Here is an 18,383-nt window from a genome sequence, read left to right on the forward strand (position 1 = left end):
AATTTGACTTCTTCCTTTCCTATCTTTATTCCTTTTATTTCTTTCTCTTGTCTAATTGCTGTGGCTAATGTTTCCAAAACCATATTGAACAAGAGTGGTGATAGTGGACATCCTTGTCTTGTTTCTGATTTTAATGTGAAGGATTTCAGTTTTTGACCATTTAGTATGATAATTGGCTGTTGCTTTTTCATAGTTGGCTTTTATCAGATTGAGGAAGAGACCATTTATTCCAATTTTTTGTAGGGTTTTTATCATGAATGCGTGTTGGATTTTGTCAAATGCTTTTTCTGCATCTATTGAGATGATCATATGGTTTTTGTCCTTGGCTCTATTGATACAATGTATTACATTGATTGAGTTGCGTATGTTGAATCATCCCTGCGTCCCTGGGATGAATCCCACTTGATCAGGGTGTATGATCTTCTTGATGATCTTCTGCATTCTATTTGCCAGTATCTTATTAAGGATTTTTGGATTTATGTTCATTAGTGAGATTGGCCTGTTGTTCTCTTTTTGAAAAAATATTTGATGCTTAGACGGCTGCTATTCTCAAGCTGCTTATTTCTCGCTTTGTTCTTTCAGGAAGAAGAAGACATAGAAATGGCTGTGATCTACCTTCAAAAGTTACTGCGTGGCAGGGTCGTTCAGAACATGGTATGTAGGGCCCACCACTGGCCCTGTGTCTTTCATTTGAGAATAAAGTTTTTAGAATGCATACGTTCTCCGTTCATTGGGGTGAAGTCCCCTTGCCCCTGCTGTCCTATACAGCTATACCTTTGAATCACCTACCCACACCCTTCTACAGCCATCATTGTCAAGGCGGGTAGCAAAACGTCGAGGAAGGAGAGAGGAAGGATATGTGTTACATGCCACATTTCTGACTAAGGCAATGTAAAACCTACTTATTCCTTGGAATTATGCCACAAATTTTCTCACTTGAATTTTCACTATTAAAGCATTACAAAACAAATGGATTCTCTAATTTTCCAAGTCTCAGTATAATTATTTGAGTTTGTATATAGCTAGCAATACCTGCATTATAAAATGAAATAGTTAATAGGTGCAATTTAAAACCCCTCTTATATCCCCATGTCATACATTCTTTGTGCTGTGTATATTTTCTCATTTTAGTTTTTTAGAATTAGGAATCTCATCTTCTAGGCAAATGATCTGAGTCTGAGAGAGGTTTAGTCAATCGCCAGCAAATTTAACTCTGATCTTCCTGACCGCAGAGCCTTAGCCAGGCACATTTCACTTTACAAATGCACTGTATTCAGCCCCAGTTCATCTTTTCCCACACTACTGTAATTCTTAAGCACTCAGTTGTGATGAGCAAGTCCAGGTGAGCTGGTGAAGAAGCATCTTGTACTTCACTTGTATTCTTTAGCTTCTTTTCCTATTTTTCCAGGAGAAATGCCCCGTGAAGTTCAGATAGCAGATTGTGCATTACAAACCAGTGGCACATTTATCGAAAACAAAATCGTGGCTGTGATAAAGGCCATCCCCAGGATTCTTAGGGATGGACCACAAGAAATGAAGGAGAAGGTTCTAGTTTCTTAATATGACCTTGTAGTTGTCACCTTGTCTCTAAGAGGCATTTTCAGAATCTGAGCAATCAGCTCGCTGAAAACTGAGCCAAGCTGAAGGTGGAGGAAAGGGTCCAGTTCTAGCCCCATGGAGCCCACCTGCCTCAGGAGTGCTCAAGGCAGGACGGGCTGCTGTTCTGGAAAGTCGCAGGGATTGCAGCACGTGACTCCCAGTGCTTGGCACCAACACTGGTAACATGTAAGTCTGTCTTTGATTTATTTGCTCCAGATGTTTGAAGGGAAAGAAAAGCGACTGGAGTTGATCCAGGAGCTGCGCACCAGCCACGCATTACAAGAAGATGAGAAGCTGGTGAAAAAAGCTGAGAAGCAAGTGATCCTGGCCTTACAGCGGCAGAGAAACTTGCATGAGCATAAGGTTCTCTCTTTTCCTTCTTGTTTTTGTTTTAATTGCACAAGCAACATTATAACATTAAATGAAATAATTAAAACCCCCTAGAATCTCAGTACTCTATCAGCATTCTTAATACTGCTGCGGCCCATAATTTGAAGCAGGGTGGGGTATGTTCATCAAATTTCTTTCTTTGTAAAAATTTTTTAAAAACCTGAAAACCAAACAAATCCATTTTTTTCAACTTTAAAAATTTCCCTTCCAATTTTTCTTTTTCTTTTTCTTTTTTTTCAAGTTCATAACTTCTTTAAATTAATTTTATTGGTATACTTTAGATATACATAATGATCACATTCATTATACAGAATTTGTACCTGTACATAATATATCTTGATTCTTTTTTTCCCAATCCAATTTTTCTTAAATATTTGGTAACTCTACTATATTCTAATTATTAAGAACTTTTAGCAGAATGAATAGAAATAAGAACAACATGACAAAGTGAAAAGTGATTTATTTTAAACATCAGTACCACTGAATTGTGTAGCATATACAGCTCATTCTGATTAAACTGCCTGTCAATATATGTGGCTATCTCAAGGTGTTTGGTAACTTTCATACTGACCTCCTTCTCTGCTACCTGAAGCAGCTAAGAATTGCAGCTGTAAACCAGCTACTATAAATGTTTTTCCCATTCTCTTCCAGCATTTGTCTAAGTATATACCCTTTTTAATGTTGTTGATTGTAGTATAAATACTTTTACTCCTTTCCCTGCTTATCTGTAAGTCAATCTGAAAAACAATTTGCAGAACTTAGTGTTAGAAGAAAGTAACATCTACAGCAATGTTAATTTGATCCACCTTTGCTCACATCATAACTTTTGTGTTACATGGGAATTGAATACAAGTGCCAGAAAGCTTGGAAATGACCATGACTTTACTTTTCCTTGTTGGCATTGCCGTCATTGGTCACTGAGCTTGGGGAAGCAGGTGTGGAGGTGATGCAGAAAGAGAGTAAAAAAGCAAGTCTGTGGGACCCAACAGAGGGCCCAGAGGAGGATGAGAATGTAGACAAATGGTTGTTGGAATCTGGAGCTCTTAGAGCCCCAGAAATGTTCAGGTCTGGAGCTAGGTGTCACGAAAGCATAGGTGCTGAGACTAGGCAGAAGAACTCTCTCCTTGGCCATTCTTCAAGGTTCCTAATAATGGACTTTAGCAAGTGCAGCTAAGCCAACTGGCTTTCGACTCACTTGTCCCGAGACTGACCATGTCAAATAAGAATGAAGGGAAGAGCGGGTGGGTAAAGCTATTATGTAGCCGAGGACCACTTGCTCCAGTTCTGCCCAAGAACACTAACAATCTTCAGGGCTCTGAGAGAGGGGAGCATCACATACACTCACAGCAATGCTGATCCTCCCCTTTTCCTCCTGTATTTTTGTGAGAAAACATCAAACCAATACACAGTGCCCAGTTATGTGATCCATTATGTGACATGACTGCAGGGGAATCACCTTCCCAAATGTGTTTACTTAACTTCAAATTAGATTGTCCTACCTGAGTGTCCCCAAGGCTGAAGAAGGAGGCTGGAAATGAACAGGTGGCCATCTTAGGACCTGAAGGGTTATTTGTTTGTTTGGTTTCTTGAGACAGTGCCCTTCTTACATAGCCCAGGCTGGCTTTGAGCTCGAGGCAGTCCTCCTGCTTCAGCCTCCAGAGTCTGGGAGTACAGTTGCAACCTACCATGCCCCGCTTCTAGTGATTTAGGGCATCAAATAATCAAAAGATGCTATCGAAATAAGCAAATATAATCCAAACGGGAAATATTATATCTCCCAACCTGCTAGATATCTGAAATGCAAGTTCATGTTCTCTAAAATCAAAGAATGAATTTTAGGAACAATGAAGATTAAGAGTAGAAAAAATTTATTGAGAGAAAGATAGCTTCTGTCTAAGAGAGATGGAACGGGGACTGGAAAGTGGGTTGCCCACCCTCCTTGCTTTTCAAAGGTGTTTTATTGAGCAAAGCCACAAGGTGAAGTGGGGTCAAGGTGAGACAAAACTGCAAGATGCAATGGAAAATTACAAGGTGAGCATGAGGTGGAACAAAACCGTGAGCAACCAGTCAGACTACAAGTACAGTCACCCAGGTAATACAGTTTAAATGGGGATCAGATGGAAAGGAATTTCCAGAAAGGAAATGGGCTAGGGAGATTGATGTCTATTTAGAATATCAATCACTGCTATTCATCTCTAGGGGAAGTAGCACCTCTTTTCTTTTTATAATACTGGACAGTGAATATGCCTCAATTGTTTTTCTATGCTGAAGGCCCAGCTTTGTCTAACTGCCTTATAATAATTTCTAACTAACTTAGCTGTCTGCAGTACTAGGACCTGAAGATTCATGACTATCCCCTAAGTGATCTGGAGACAGGGAGAGAATCCACTTGTGATCTCTGGGCCAAATGTCCATTATGAACAAAGTAGTGAAATGCTCTAGTCTCACCCATTCTTTCCATTGTTTCCTAGTATATAAGTACAGTTGAACTTCGAGGCTAGAAAGTACAGGTGGCCTGGCAAGTGGGTGAGCATGAGCTTGTTGGGGCTGATGACTGCACCTGGGCGACAGTCTCACCAAAAGCCATATTGCCCTTGAGACCTGTGAGAATCCCGTCCTTCTGTGTACAAACCGGAAAGGGAATTGAGCAAAAGGGGTTTGGCCAATGTTAAAGCAGCATATAGCTGGAATAAGAGCCCCTTTCCCGTATGCCTGAGGATAGGCCAGGCACAGGAGAAATCACCTTACATGCTTTGCACCATGTGTCAAAGCCAAGACACAGATCCATAGAGATACCATGGCTTACTCCTGGCTGAGAGCTCCATGAGTTGCTTATTTTACCTCAGCAAACACATAAAATTTTTCCTGTACTGTTTCAAAGATAGTTGTTAATGACTTTGAAATTATTAAAGATAAAATTGTCTACTTCCATGTTATTCAGGATCTTGAAATTCCTCAAACTTGTGTGAAAAGAGCAGACATTAAAAAATTAAAAGGTATCATGAGTGAATTTCTAGGAGATTCTACTGTATTCAACATCAACATCTTTAATAAGAACCCTGAGATTTTCCTTCATGTCTGGGAAGATACTCTTGACCTGGATGAAATTGAAACAAAACAATACATTTGTGTGACTGGTAACAGAAACGTTTTGCCAAATCCTCTTCATAATTTGAGGACTGTGATCCATAGTGACTGACTGAGCAATCTATTAGTTCATATCTAAATTTGTAATAAGTTTTCCTGGTATAGCCCCTTGGGATAGGGCCAATCCTAATAAAAACTAAACGCATTCTGACAGTGAATTGACTCTCCAGAGTTCAGAGTTACCCAGCTCTCTTAAAAATTATGCAGTGGAATTTGTATCCTTCAAGTTGCATTATTATTCTTTTCAAGGTATCACTGCTTGAAAACCACTTGGCTGGCCTGGAAGGAAGGGCGCTGGCAGACATGCTTGACTTCCTGTCCAAAGAGCTCATGAGACTGCAAGAAGAGAGGCGGATCCACGCCTTCGCCATGCTGGCCGAGCGCCAGCGGCGGATGCGGGAGGCAGAGGAGAGCGGCCGGCGCCAGGGGGAGCACAGGCGCCTGCTGGAGGAGGATCAAATGTTTAAGGAGGCAAGTGGGGCCGCCAAGTGTCCAGACGCTCCTGGAAGGAGCCTGTCAAACTGAAGGACACTTGATAGAAAATGGCCTTGGGTTTTTGCTTTTCATTTTATTCGACAAAATAAGCATTGGATTTCTACTTTACGAATGAAATATGTAGGCTTTTAAAAAATGGTCAGTCAATGTTTGTTTCTTTGGTCCTGTTTACAGTAGGTGTTCTTAGTAAGTAGGGACACTTTTGCTTTTTGCAGGTGATTAAAGTTCACCGAAGTACTGTAACCTCCTATCTGGAAGACATAATATTGAATACTGAAGAGAATACTGCGGAAGAACAAGCCAGAGTAGAAATAGAAAAGATGGCAGAGGAAATCAATGACATCGCATATGAAATGGAAAGTCGGTATGCACCCGAGATAGACTGTGGAATGGACAGCCACCTGCTGTTGTTGTTCATATGTAATTTTTCAGTAGTTTAAGATTTCACCACTTAGGAGAAACAAACTCATGCTTTGGTGTCCATTGTTTTATTAGCACAACTCTTCAGAAGTTAGCATGCCTATACCCCTGTATGGTAGGGGCACTGGGAATTAAATTCTCAGCTGTGCTCTGTAGCCTGGATTACTTTCATACTGTGAACTTTCAGAATATTCCAAGGTATGAACGCAATATACATATGTGTGTGCAACACTATTTAGATTTGATCCCAAAGTTTTTGGCTTCTATGCATAAGCTGTATTTCTAGAATTCTCCCTCTAGTAGGCCAGTAAATTAAGGATATGGTCAAATCCAGATTTTCCATGGAATTTAAACCAGCTCTCCAGGAATATGATATTTCAGATCATTCAATCAAGGAAAATGTGATAGCAAGACTGAGGCAGTGGAGTTTTTATAAAGCAAGAAAGATCTAAGTATAAGTCAGCAACTCAAGGGGAAAAAGGAAATCATTTAATTTTTTTACGTTTTTTAGACGAACTCATCTTCAGTCAGAGGAGATTGTTGCTGAGTTGGTTTATAGTTTTCTGATCCCAGAGGTGCAAAAGGACTTTATCAAAGAGAAAGGTAACAGAGATGTCTCACTCTAGGGTTTTCAAAGTGATGCCAATTATTTTCAGTGTCCCAGAGATTTAAAACTGAACAGAGGTATGGGGAAATTTCTGATGACTAAAGACTGAGTTTTCTTGTTTCAGAACTTGTCAAGTTCTCTTTTTTCTATCTGATTGTAGAATATAATCTCCTCTGGTAGAGTTGGGATGAGCTTCTAATAAGCTTGACAGATTATCAAGATCTGTTCCCAGAAGAGATTTATTCTGTGATTCAAGCCCTAGCAGCTTTTTTCAGTCAGGACATGTGAATTGTGGGCATTGAGAAGTGGGAATGCCCAAAGGGTTTGAATCTATTCTGCTACTCTCCCCGAATCAAAAATAACAGGTTCCTACTGGGACTATAGCTAAGTATAAATGCCCCAAGCTGTCATTTGTCAGAAGTGAAAGTAGCATGTTTTGAAAGATTGATGTGTTTAGACGATAGAGATGGAGAGAAAAATTTCTCTTAAAATGAAAAAGAAGATTCTTCCAGAGCTCTGAGACTATTGGCAGAAGGTGTGATCCCACAAGGAGGTCCAATTAGGACAAGATCAATGTTTATATGAAAAAGTGGCTCAGACATTTTCAGGGTTGTACAGGGGATTTCTGGACAGGTTTAAGTAAAAAAGTGTGCAATATTTTATTGCTTACTGAAGGACAAAGGGATGGGGGAGTGCTAACACTTTAGAATGAAGAACTACCGTTTTTTTGGAGACAGGGTCTCTCTGTGTAGTTCAGGCTGACCTTGAGGCCAAGGCTGGCCTTGAGCTCCTGGTGATCCTGCCTCAGTCTCCTGGGGGCTGGGATTAGAGGAGTGCCACCCAGCAGGTTGTATGATTTTTAAACCAATTCCTCCTAGTGAGAAGCACTTAGTTTGCTTCTAGCATTTTTTTCTATTACTTAATATTGCTACAATCAATACATTTTGCATATATCTTGGCCATGCTTCTGAGAGTAAATTCCTAGCAGTGCAATTGGTAGCAAATAGGAAATATGCATTTTATATTTCAGTGGAGTTTACCTAATTGTCCCCCAAAAACATTGTTCTAATTTCCATTCCCATCAACACTGTATAAAAGTGCCTATACCAACAAAGTTTCATTTTCAAGCCAAGTAGTATAGATTTCTGTACCCCTTATATGATAAAAGGGATCTTGTTTTCTAGTTCCTTAAGAAAATGTGCAACTCTTTTCTACTTCTCCCAGATCCACAGTTAGGTCAGCCTGCTTCAAAACCATTCTTCTGGGGGAAATTGAAGGAGATAAGAAAATAGCAGGTTTAATATTTGATAAATCCTCCTGGATTTGAGAGGAAAGATTTGGAGAAGGAATTTAACTGACAGGAATCCAGTAGGAATTGTCTGTGGGCAAGTTGGGCAAGTGCATGGCCTTTTCCCACTACATTTATGCCAAATCACAAAAGCCCTATAGATGAGGGGTACACACTAGGAACTTTCGTTCTTCTTTTCACAAAAGAAAACTATATGTATTATAGGTCCTCTTTATGGAAAATTAACATAATTTATACATAACCACTTTGAGATATCTCACTTTTTAAAAAGTTGAAGGATCAGAAAGGCCTTAAAGAAACATATAAAGACAGGTGTAAAATAACAGTAGCTGCCAAATTTTAAATACATGCTATGTTCCAGGCAGTACACTAAGGATTTGAAAATGTACATAATCTTGATTTCCTACAACAGCTGTAGGTTTATTCTCTTTTTCAAGTTAAGGAAATTAGTGGTGGAAACACATGACTTGCAGAGTTGAGTCATGATCTTGTGGCTCCAAAACCCGTACTTTTTCAACCATACCACTGCAAAGTACAGTAAGCTGCTGTGTGAATTACCTGATGTAAAGTTGATACCCGAGTAGCAAAAAAGTCCATATTACTTCTTATTGTCATTTACCAGCTGTATGACTTTGGGTAACCTGACCTCTTTATGTCTGTTTCTTCTTCTGAAAATGGGGTTATTGATAATACTTTATTTTAGGATTGTGGGGGAATTAAATGAATAATTACATGGCAGCTGCTTAAATTGGTGGCTGGCACAAAACAAGGACAAATGCTAACTGCTCCTATCATCATCATCGTCATCATCATCATCGAGATCAATACCTCTCCTTTTCAAGGGCTTAGTTGTTTAAAATTGTCTGTACTAAGACTCAATAATAAATATTTGTAGAGTTTGGAGCTAGGACCACCTTTTAAAGCCATGAACTCAGATATTCTTCATCAGCGAATATTATCCTCTATGTTAGGAACTAAGGTTCAAACAGAGGTACAAGACCAGCGTCTCCGTGAGGGTAATCTGTCATTTGTAACCACTTATCTGTAGTTAGAAAACATCATATGAAGTGCTTTGATGCTGCCTGGATTTGAACAAATGGTAGATGGTAAGTGTGGACTGACCCAATCAGAGCAGACTTCCTGGAGGGTCTGGGACTTGGGCTGGGTTTTGCAAAAGGGCAGGATTTAGGCATTCCAGAGGAGCTCTGCGAGGTGGGTTGGAGGCAAGCCCAGAAGGGAGGAACTAACTGGACTGAGCCAAAGACAGCAAATAGTGGGAGCAGAAGAAGCAAGGCATGGGATTGGTTTACCTTTAGAAGGTGTCCTTCTAAAACAGAAAGCAGGTAATTTTTATTTAATCCAGTCTGTCCAAAGTCAGAAAATACATGGTTTGCAAATTATCATTCTTGTCACCACTCTCTCAAAAACATTGGGAATGCTTTCATTCAGACTTTCATAGTAAGAATTCTTCTGTTGCTTTGGCACAGTGAGGAATTCGCAGCGGAAGCACATTCTTGCAGCTCATCAGATCATCCACAGGCACACAGAAACCATGCTCCAGCAGAGCTTTACTGAGCAACAGCAAGATGAGGTCTCAAATGCTGACCAGATACTTGAAGAAAAAACTCAAAATGAGACTAACAGCTAAGGTAAGTGTGCTTTTCCATTAGGAAGGAAGCAGAGAGAGGAGGAGAAATAGCCTTGCTCAGCTTTGTGCACAATGTGAACAGATTGTCCCTTGTTGAAGAAAACGAAGCACTTCCATTTCACTTGGCCTATGCCATCTAGGTTGGGGCACCTATTGTTGAATTATTATAGTTAGAGTTGATGTGACAGCGATTGGACTCTTGTAATCTAGAAATCAAAACTCTAGATGCTTTCTATGAGTTCTTTACCATATAGCTGTACTCCATCACAAATAAAGCTACAGAATGTGTGAGCATTGTTTTTAAAAGTTTGTTCCCATGGAGGAGAACAAGGTATGCCCCGATGTACCATGCTAGTCATTAGCAAAGCACGAGGAACAGAGCCTGCCCCAGTTCAGCCCAGTGTCTTCTACACTGCCCACCAGGGGTTGGTAGTAGATTCAACTGAGTGTTCATCCTCACAAGACTAACACACCCCACATTTGGCATGGACTTACTCAGCAAGACATAAGACAGGAAACGGCTTCCAGCAGGGCAGCATCAGGTACTTCTATTCCAGAGAAGCTTATACTGTGCAGGACACATGGCCACTTTCTTTGGCCCCCAAATTACAGAGCTCAAGAAGGAAGAGACTCATATTGGATAGCTTCAGGAGCTATCCTGGTTTACAAGCTTCACACCTGACAGGCCAGAACTGCTTGTAAACTTCCTCTTAGGCATTGATAATATGTTTTTTATTTCTCCCATTCTAGATGGAGTTTACCACTCAGACATCATTTTTGCCCAAAGTAGTTTAAGTTTCTTAGTAACATAATTAACACATACCACCTTAACTATCAGGTTACCAAGATAACAGAGCTAGAGTCAACTGAAAGTAAAATTCTGATGAGAAGGGGAAAGGCCAGAAGCACATTTTTTGCTCCTGTGTCCTATATGTGCTGTCATGTTGGGGAATGGCATTGAGACTTGAGGAGAAAAAAATTTTAATGGAATATTTGAGATAAATAATTTTAACAAAATGTAATGGACATTTATAAAATATCACACTCAGCAACTACAGAATGCATGTTCTTTTAATGCACAATCAGAACATTTACAAAAATTGCTTATGTACTGGGCAATAAAGCAAGTCTCAACCAATTTTCAAATGCTGTAATTAAAATTATACAAAATTTGTTCTCTGATTAAAAATGTAGTGAATCTAGGAATGATATAATTCTAATATTGAGAAATTAAAAAGTATATTTGTAAATAGTCTGTTCATCAAAAAATATCAGGACAGAAATTAGAAGATATTTTGAACTGAAAAAGTCCAAAGTGTCGCACATCAGATTTGTGGAATACTGCCAAAGTAGCTTATGTGAAAATGAGTAGAAAAGCTGAAAACGAGATTAAATAATCCTTTTCAAGAAATTGGAAAAGGAACATCAAATTAGATCCAAAAAATAAAATGAAGATAACAAAAATAACAGAAATTAATAAAACAAAACCGTCATGTGTCTGACTAGTGTAGGTAGGATGCAGTAGGTAGCTTCAACTCATCTCTCACTGCAACAATTAGAGAAAATAATGGCTACATTATAAAGGGAATTTTTAAAGACATTAGAGAGCTGTGGAAATACAGGGAATAAGATGAATTAAAATCATAGAGAAAAAAAAGAGTCTTTCTTAAGTGATCTGCTACTACTATCTATTTTCTTCCCTTGGGATATTGGGCTAAGTCTGAGCACAGGCTAAGAGTTAGGCTTCCCAAAGGCAGAGGGACTTTGCCAGGAGAAATAGAACCCAGAAGAGCTTTTATTCTCTGTGTGTGCTGGCATGCTGGATTGAAACTTAGAGGACCCCCAAATGCAAGACTAAATTTCTCACAGAATGTCTGCATTAGATTTCTGGTAGATATCCTTTTCCTTGTTGGGGAATTTTTGAATCTATCATGTGTTGTTTAACCAGCTTGTGTCAATGGTAAAAATTCACCCCCTTTTATGTGCTATAGTCAGTTCCATTTTGGGGGAGGGGGTCAGAAATAGAAGCTTAATATCTTGATTTACCGTACCACACTGACATTTACTGGTTGAGAGTGGGAAAGTTTTAGCATGATTTTTAAGCTCAGGATCAGGACTGAGCTTTTTCTAAGTAAAAAAAACCCAAAACAACTCCACCCTGTAAAAACAGTGTTAAAACACTGAATGGCTTTGGAAATTAGCCTTTGCTGCAGAAATCATGAGATTTTAAGCTTAAAGTACATATCTTGTAGCATTTTCAGATCTTGAAGTGAGTACAAAGGAAATTTCCATACTTCAAAATCCATTGAACTATACAACAGAGCCAAGTCCACCGAATTCTCAATTGGTAGTGACTACCTGCATTGTAACAACATGCTAAATGGCAAATATCAAGAAAAGGATCTAATAGGATTCCACAGATGCCTTCGAAGCAATAAGTATGCACAATTAAAGACATATGCTCATGGACTGATGTGAGGATTGGCAGTACTTATCTGTAAAAAGACCTTTCCAAGATGAGATTGGGATGAGATAAACTAGGGGAAAATCTTACTACACGTCACTGCTAACAGATAAAGGTTGCAGTCGACTTTGATGCCTTGAACCCCAATTAAGCAAAATGTTATCCCACTTGAATAAGAATTCCATTCTTCTAATTGGTAGACTTGTACTACAACAAGCTATAGTTGATTACTCTTATGAAATTTTGAATTTTATCTATAAACATTTTGTGAGAATTTGTTTTTTCTCCTGTTATATGAATATATTTTGGTCCACAAAACCTAAAATGTTTATTTTCAGGCCCTGTGCAGGAAAAGTTCCTCACGCCCCACTCTACAACACTGAAAAATGAATGAAATAGAACTCAATATAATAATATGGATGAATCTCACAAATAAAATGTCTCCAAATGAGTCATATCCAAAAATAGTCTACAGTATGAGCCTAAATGTATAAAGTTTAAAACCAGCAGAACTAAACTATTAATCTTAGGAATACATATCTAGAAGGTAAAGATAAAATGAAAAGTAAAGAGTGATTACTATAAAAATTCAATTAAAAATTGGAAGAGTATACCTTTTTGGGTGTAGGAGAGGGTTGAGATTAGGAAGGGGTAAGTGGGAACTTATGAAACACTATTTTCTTGACCTGTGTGGTATTTACACTGATGTGTACCTTACATTAATTCGTTGGGCTATGCATAGGTTTTATGGACTTTCCAACCTAGGTAATATGCCACATTAATATTAGTAATATGAAAACATATGAAAGTATAAAACTCTCTAGCAAAAGTTAACTATACAGTTAAATTCAGAATACTCTAAGTTCTGTAATGTTGGTATATAAATCACTTATGTCTTTAGTAAGATGATTAAAAGATAAAACTGTAAAAATACTCATAGCCAAAATAATGCATTAAGAAATATTCAATTTAAAAAGATGTAAATTGTGAATTGAAAACATAAAATGTTGGGGAGAGTAGAGTAAAAGTATAGTTTGTATGTGGTTAAAATTGTTACCAGCTTTTAATAGCCCGTTAAACTATGTTTTATGTAAGTATGATGATAATCGCAAAGGGAAAACATCAGATACACAAAGGGTGAGAAGGCAGAAATCAAAGCATATCTCTTGAGAAAATCAAAGAAAAACAACAAGAGAAAAGAAAAGAGCAAAGAGGCTACAAAACAACCAGAAAATAATTAACAAAATGGCAGTAGAACTCTTTACCTGTGAATAATTACCTTGAATATAAGTGGATTCAATTCTCCAGTCAAACAGCAGAATGGCTGAATGGATTAGAAAACAGACCCATAGCGACTATGTGTTGCCTATAAGAGACACACTTCTGGCTTAAAGACCCACATAGAATGGGAGTGAAGAGATGGAAGAAGATATCAGTGTAAATGGAAACCAAAATATAGCTGGGATTGCTACACTTAAATCAGATAAAATAAACTTTAAATCAAAAACTGTAAAAAGAGCCAAAAATGTTAAAATATTATTATATCCTCAATTCTTCAAGAGGATCTAGCAATTATATATACACCCACATTGGAGCACTTAAAAATATAAAACAAATATTAATAAACATGAAGGGAGAGATAAACTGTAATCCAAAAACAGTAGAGACTGCAATGACCCACTTTCAGCAGCAGGAAGATCAAGACAGAAAATCAATAGGGAAATACCAGGCTTAAAATACACTTTAGACTGCCTGTGTTCAAATGTGTTCAACACATGGGCCACATGAAGCCCTGGGCAACTAGTAATGTGGTCTGAGAATATCATAAACTTTAACATTATTGTGTGATTTTAGCAATATTTTTCATGATTTGGCTGCATGGTGCTTGCGTATGGACTGTGTAGGTGACGATAGAAGGCTGTATAGGGTAGAACAGAGTGCAGTGAGTCAAATAGAAACCCACACATATCAGTTGCATTTGTTTGTGTGACTTGGAGAGTAAACTGCAGTAGTTACCAGTAATAGGATTTCAGCCTACCTATCTATACAAGTGTGTGCCGGAGAAGACCAGAGTTTGTTCTTGTTAGCAAATGTGTAAGTTTTCTTATTTAGTTTAATAACTTAGGCTCATTGTATTATTTTATAAAAATAATTTAGTAAATTAAAATACAAAAAAGGAAGTTTGTTATCTATGTACATTAACTATATTATATATTTTAGATGCAACCCAAGACAGTCCCTTTTCACTCAGCATGGCCCAGGCAAGCCAAAAAGTGGGAGAGCCATACTTGAGACCAAATACATTAGTTCTAACAGGCACATACAGAACGTCCTAACAGCTGTGGGATACACATTCTTCAGCAGCACAAACAGATAATTTTCTAGGATAAATTATATGTTATGCCACAAAACAAATCTTAACAAATTGAAGAAGATTGAAATTATATCAGACACCTTTTCAATCACAGTTACATGAAACTGGAAATCAATAATAGGAATTTCAGAAAATTTACAATTACCTGGAAATTAAACAACATGCTCCTGAACAACCAGTGGGAAGAAATTAAAAGTTAGATTGTCTAGAAGAAAATGGATAAATTACTAGACACATACACCTGCCACAATTAAATAAATCATGAAGATAGAGAAAATTTGAACAGACCAATGAGTAAGGAGATAGAATTAGTAATGAAAGCCTCTCATCAAAGAAAAGCCCAGGACCTGATGGCTTCATTGCTGAATTCCACCAAACATTTACAGATGAAGTAAACCAATTCTTCTCAAACTCTTCCAAAAAATTGAAGAGGAGAAAATACTTCCAAACTCATTTTACAAAGCAAGCCTTACCTTTATTTCAAAATCAGACAAAGATACTACAAGAAAATTACCAGCCAATTTCTCTGATGGACATAAATGCAAAAATGCTTAAAAATACACTAACTAACTGAATTAAATAGCACCCTGAGAGGATCATTCACCATGGTCAAGTGGGCTTTATCTCAGGAATGCAAGAATGCTTCAACATACACAAACCTATAAATGCAACATGCCTTTAGTAACAGACTGAAAGTAAAAAACCATTATGATAATCTAAGCACATTCACAAGAAGCATATGACAAAATTCAACATCTTTTCATTAAAAAAACTCTTACAAATTACTTATATAAAGAATGTATATCAACACAATAAAAGGCACATATGACAACTTCAACTAACATCATACTAATGAAAAATTCGAAGCTTTTCTCCAAGATCAGAAACAAGACATGAATGTCCATTGTCATCATGTCTACTCACTATAAGCCCAATTCAGAGCAATTAGGCAAGAAAAAAAATAAAAGGCATCTAAATTAGAATGGAAGAAGTTAAATTGTCCTTGTTTAGAGATTATATGATCTTATATATGGAAAAACCTAAGATCACACACACACACACACACACACACACACTCACTCACTCACAAAACCTGTTAGAACTTTTAGTAAAGCTGCAGGAAACAATATCAAGGTACAAAAATTAGAAGGATTCCTATATTCTAGCAACAAACTATCCAAAAAAGAAAATTTTTAAAGTTCCATTTGCAATAGCTACAAAACAAGAATAAAATAGACATAAACTTCACTGAGGTGAAAAGACTTGAACATTGAATACAATAAGACATTGATGAAAGAACTGAAGATGACACAAGTAAATGGAAAGATACTATGTATTCATGCATTGATAGAATTAATATTGTTAAAATCTCCATACTACGTGTTGTAGTTTTGGTAAGTTTCTCTCAAAACCCAATAATGTTTAAAATATTTTTTAACTATATATTTGCAATACATTATAAATACACTCATCTTGAAGAATTGCTACATATGCATTTTACATATTTACTTCCCCTTCTCCTCCCCACCTTCCCATCTATCCCCATCCTCGGAGCCCCTTCCCATCTCCACAAAGTCTACCTCAAAAGCCTATATGTTAACAGCTTGGTCTCCAGCTCATGGAATTATTGAGGATGTGTCCTTGAAGGGGATATTGAGACCCTGGGTCCTTCTTGTTTCTCCCCTTGCTTTCTGGCTGCCATCAGGAGAGCAGTTTCCTTGGCTACGTGCTCCTGCTATGCTATACTGCCTCACCACAGGCCCAGAGCCAATAGGGCCAAGCAATGGTGGCTGAAGCCACAAGGCAAAATAAACCTTTCATCTTTTAAAATTTATTATCTTGGGTATTTTGCAACAAAAATGGAAAACTGACTAACATGCTGCTCAAGTAAGCTACAGATTCAGTATCCTCATCAAAATACCAATGACACTTTTCACAGAAGTAGAAAAATAAAACCCTAAAATTTGTATGGAACCATAAAAGATCCAAAATAATCAAAGTAAATCTTAAGCAAAAAGAACAAGGCTAGAGGCCTCCACACTACCTGACTTCAGAATCTATTGCAAAGCTATAGTAATCAAAACAGCATGGTATTGTCATTTTAAAAAAAGACACACAAGCCAGTGGGACAGAACAGAGAGCTCAGTGATAAACCCACACATTTACAGTCAATTGAGTTTCCAGAGTGTTGCCAAGAAGACACAATGAGAAAAGGACAACCTCTTCAATAAATGATGTTGAAAAAACTGGATGTCTACATGAAAAAGAAAGGAATGAGATCCTTAGTTTACACCATACAAAATACTAACTCAAAAAGGATTAACTACTTTAAGAACCAAAATTATAAAACTTTTGGAAGAAGACGGGAAAAGCTCCTTGATGTTGGTTTGGGCCATAATTCTGAGGGGCTATGACCCCAAATTGCAGGCAGCAAAAGGGAAAACAGACAAATTAGATTACTTTAAAGAATTTCTGCACATCAAAAGAAAGAATCAACAGAATTAATAAAAAAACCTAAGATTAGAAGAAACTATTTGCAAACCCAACATCTGATAAGTGGTTAATATCCAAAGCATATGATGAACTCAACACAATATCAAGAAAGCAAATAGTGCAACTTAAAAATGAACAAAGGACTGGGCACGGTGGTGCATGCCTGTAATCCCAGCACTTGGGAGGCTGAGGCAGGAGGGTCGCTGTGACTTCGAGGCCAGCCTGGGCTACATAGTGAGTTCAAGGCCAGCCTGAACTACAAAGCATGATCTTGTCTCAACCCCCCCCCCCAAAAAAAAAACAAAGACCTTGAATAGACATTTCTCAAAAGAAAATATGCAAATGCCCAATAAGCATAGAAAAGATGGCTCAACATAACTGGGCATTAGAAAAATGCAAACTTTAACCACAACAAGATACCATCTCACACCTGTTATGATGGCCTTTATGAAGAAGGTGAAAGATAACGAGTGTTGGAGAGGATATGGAGAAAAACAAGGGAACCCTCACAACACTGCTGGTGGGAATGTAGATTAGTACAGCCACTATGGAAAACAGTATGGGGATTCCTCAAAAAGTTGAAAATAGTCTTTTCACCCCTCCCTATTTACAAAGACTTTGTTTCCATTTTTCTCTCTCATATTTATTCCTTTCCCTTTTTTCCTTTCCTCCACCTCTCAAGTTCCCCTTCCCCTTTGGACCCTTTCTTCCTATTTCACACTATCTATTATACATTTTGATCCTCATTTACACTTTCAGTTTCACACACCAGAGAAATGATTCAATATTTACACGTGTGTGTCCTATTTATTTCACTTAAGAGTATGACCACAATGTGCATCCATTTAGCTAGCTTCTCATTCTTTATGGCTGAGTAGTACTCCATTTTATTAAAAAACCACATCTTCTTTATCCAGTCTCCAGTTGATGGACACTGGGCTGTTTCCAAGTTTCAGCCATTACAAACTATGGCACTATAAACATGAGTACACATATATTGCTATGGTATGATTCTTATAATTCTTTTGGGAAGATACCCAGCAGGGGAATAGCTGGGTCAAATAGGACCTCTAATGCTAGTTTTTTGAGGTATCTTCATACTGGTTTCCACAGTAGTTGCACCAGCCTATACTCCCATCAACAGTGGAGCAGGGTTCCTTTTTCCCCACAACCCCGCCAGCATTTCTTATTGGTTGATTTCTTGATAGCAGCCATTCTTTCTGGAGTGAGGTGGCTGAAGGGAGGGCAGGGGAATGGCAAAAAAAAAAAAGAACCAAGATACTCATGTAATGGTACAAGATCCCAATGATGTATGCAAATGTATTTTATGCCTAAAATGTACCAATAAACTTAATGGGGGGAAAATGCTAAGTGCATACATCTTTCAAAATACCATGTTGTACATAAGTGTATACAATCTTTTTTTTTTTTTGGTAC

General features: G+C 37.8%; 1 protein-coding gene across 8 annotated transcripts in view; it reads left to right on the forward strand.

Annotated features, from left to right (window-relative positions):
* Cfap91 (cilia and flagella associated protein 91) overlaps nucleotides 1–18,383 on the forward strand; it is a 76,035-nt gene that overhangs the window by 53,156 nt on the left and 4,496 nt on the right. For 6 of the 8 annotated variants that reach the window (XM_087208964.1, XM_087208959.1, XM_087208952.1 and 3 more), the window contains 6 exons: nucleotides 583–654; nucleotides 1,816–1,962; nucleotides 5,386–5,607; nucleotides 5,847–5,995; nucleotides 6,563–6,654; nucleotides 9,455–9,616. In XM_087208964.1, coding sequence (XP_087065090.1) covers nucleotides 583–654; nucleotides 1,816–1,962; nucleotides 5,386–5,607; nucleotides 5,847–5,995; nucleotides 6,563–6,654; nucleotides 9,455–9,615 — 843 coding nt within the window. In that variant the 3' untranslated portion in view covers nucleotide 9,616. The remainder of the gene's footprint in view (nucleotides 1–582; nucleotides 655–1,815; nucleotides 1,963–5,385; nucleotides 5,608–5,846; nucleotides 5,996–6,562; nucleotides 6,655–9,454; nucleotides 9,617–18,383) is intronic. The other 2 variants (XR_015450419.1, XR_015450414.1) reach the window with 1 other exon arrangement.

Source organism: Heterocephalus glaber, unplaced genomic scaffold, assembly GCF_053883595.1.
Source record: "Heterocephalus glaber isolate CG9 unplaced genomic scaffold, H.glaber_assembly_v1.0 deba00000122, whole genome shotgun sequence".
NCBI classification, from domain to species: Eukaryota; Metazoa; Chordata; class Mammalia; order Rodentia; family Bathyergidae; genus Heterocephalus; species Heterocephalus glaber.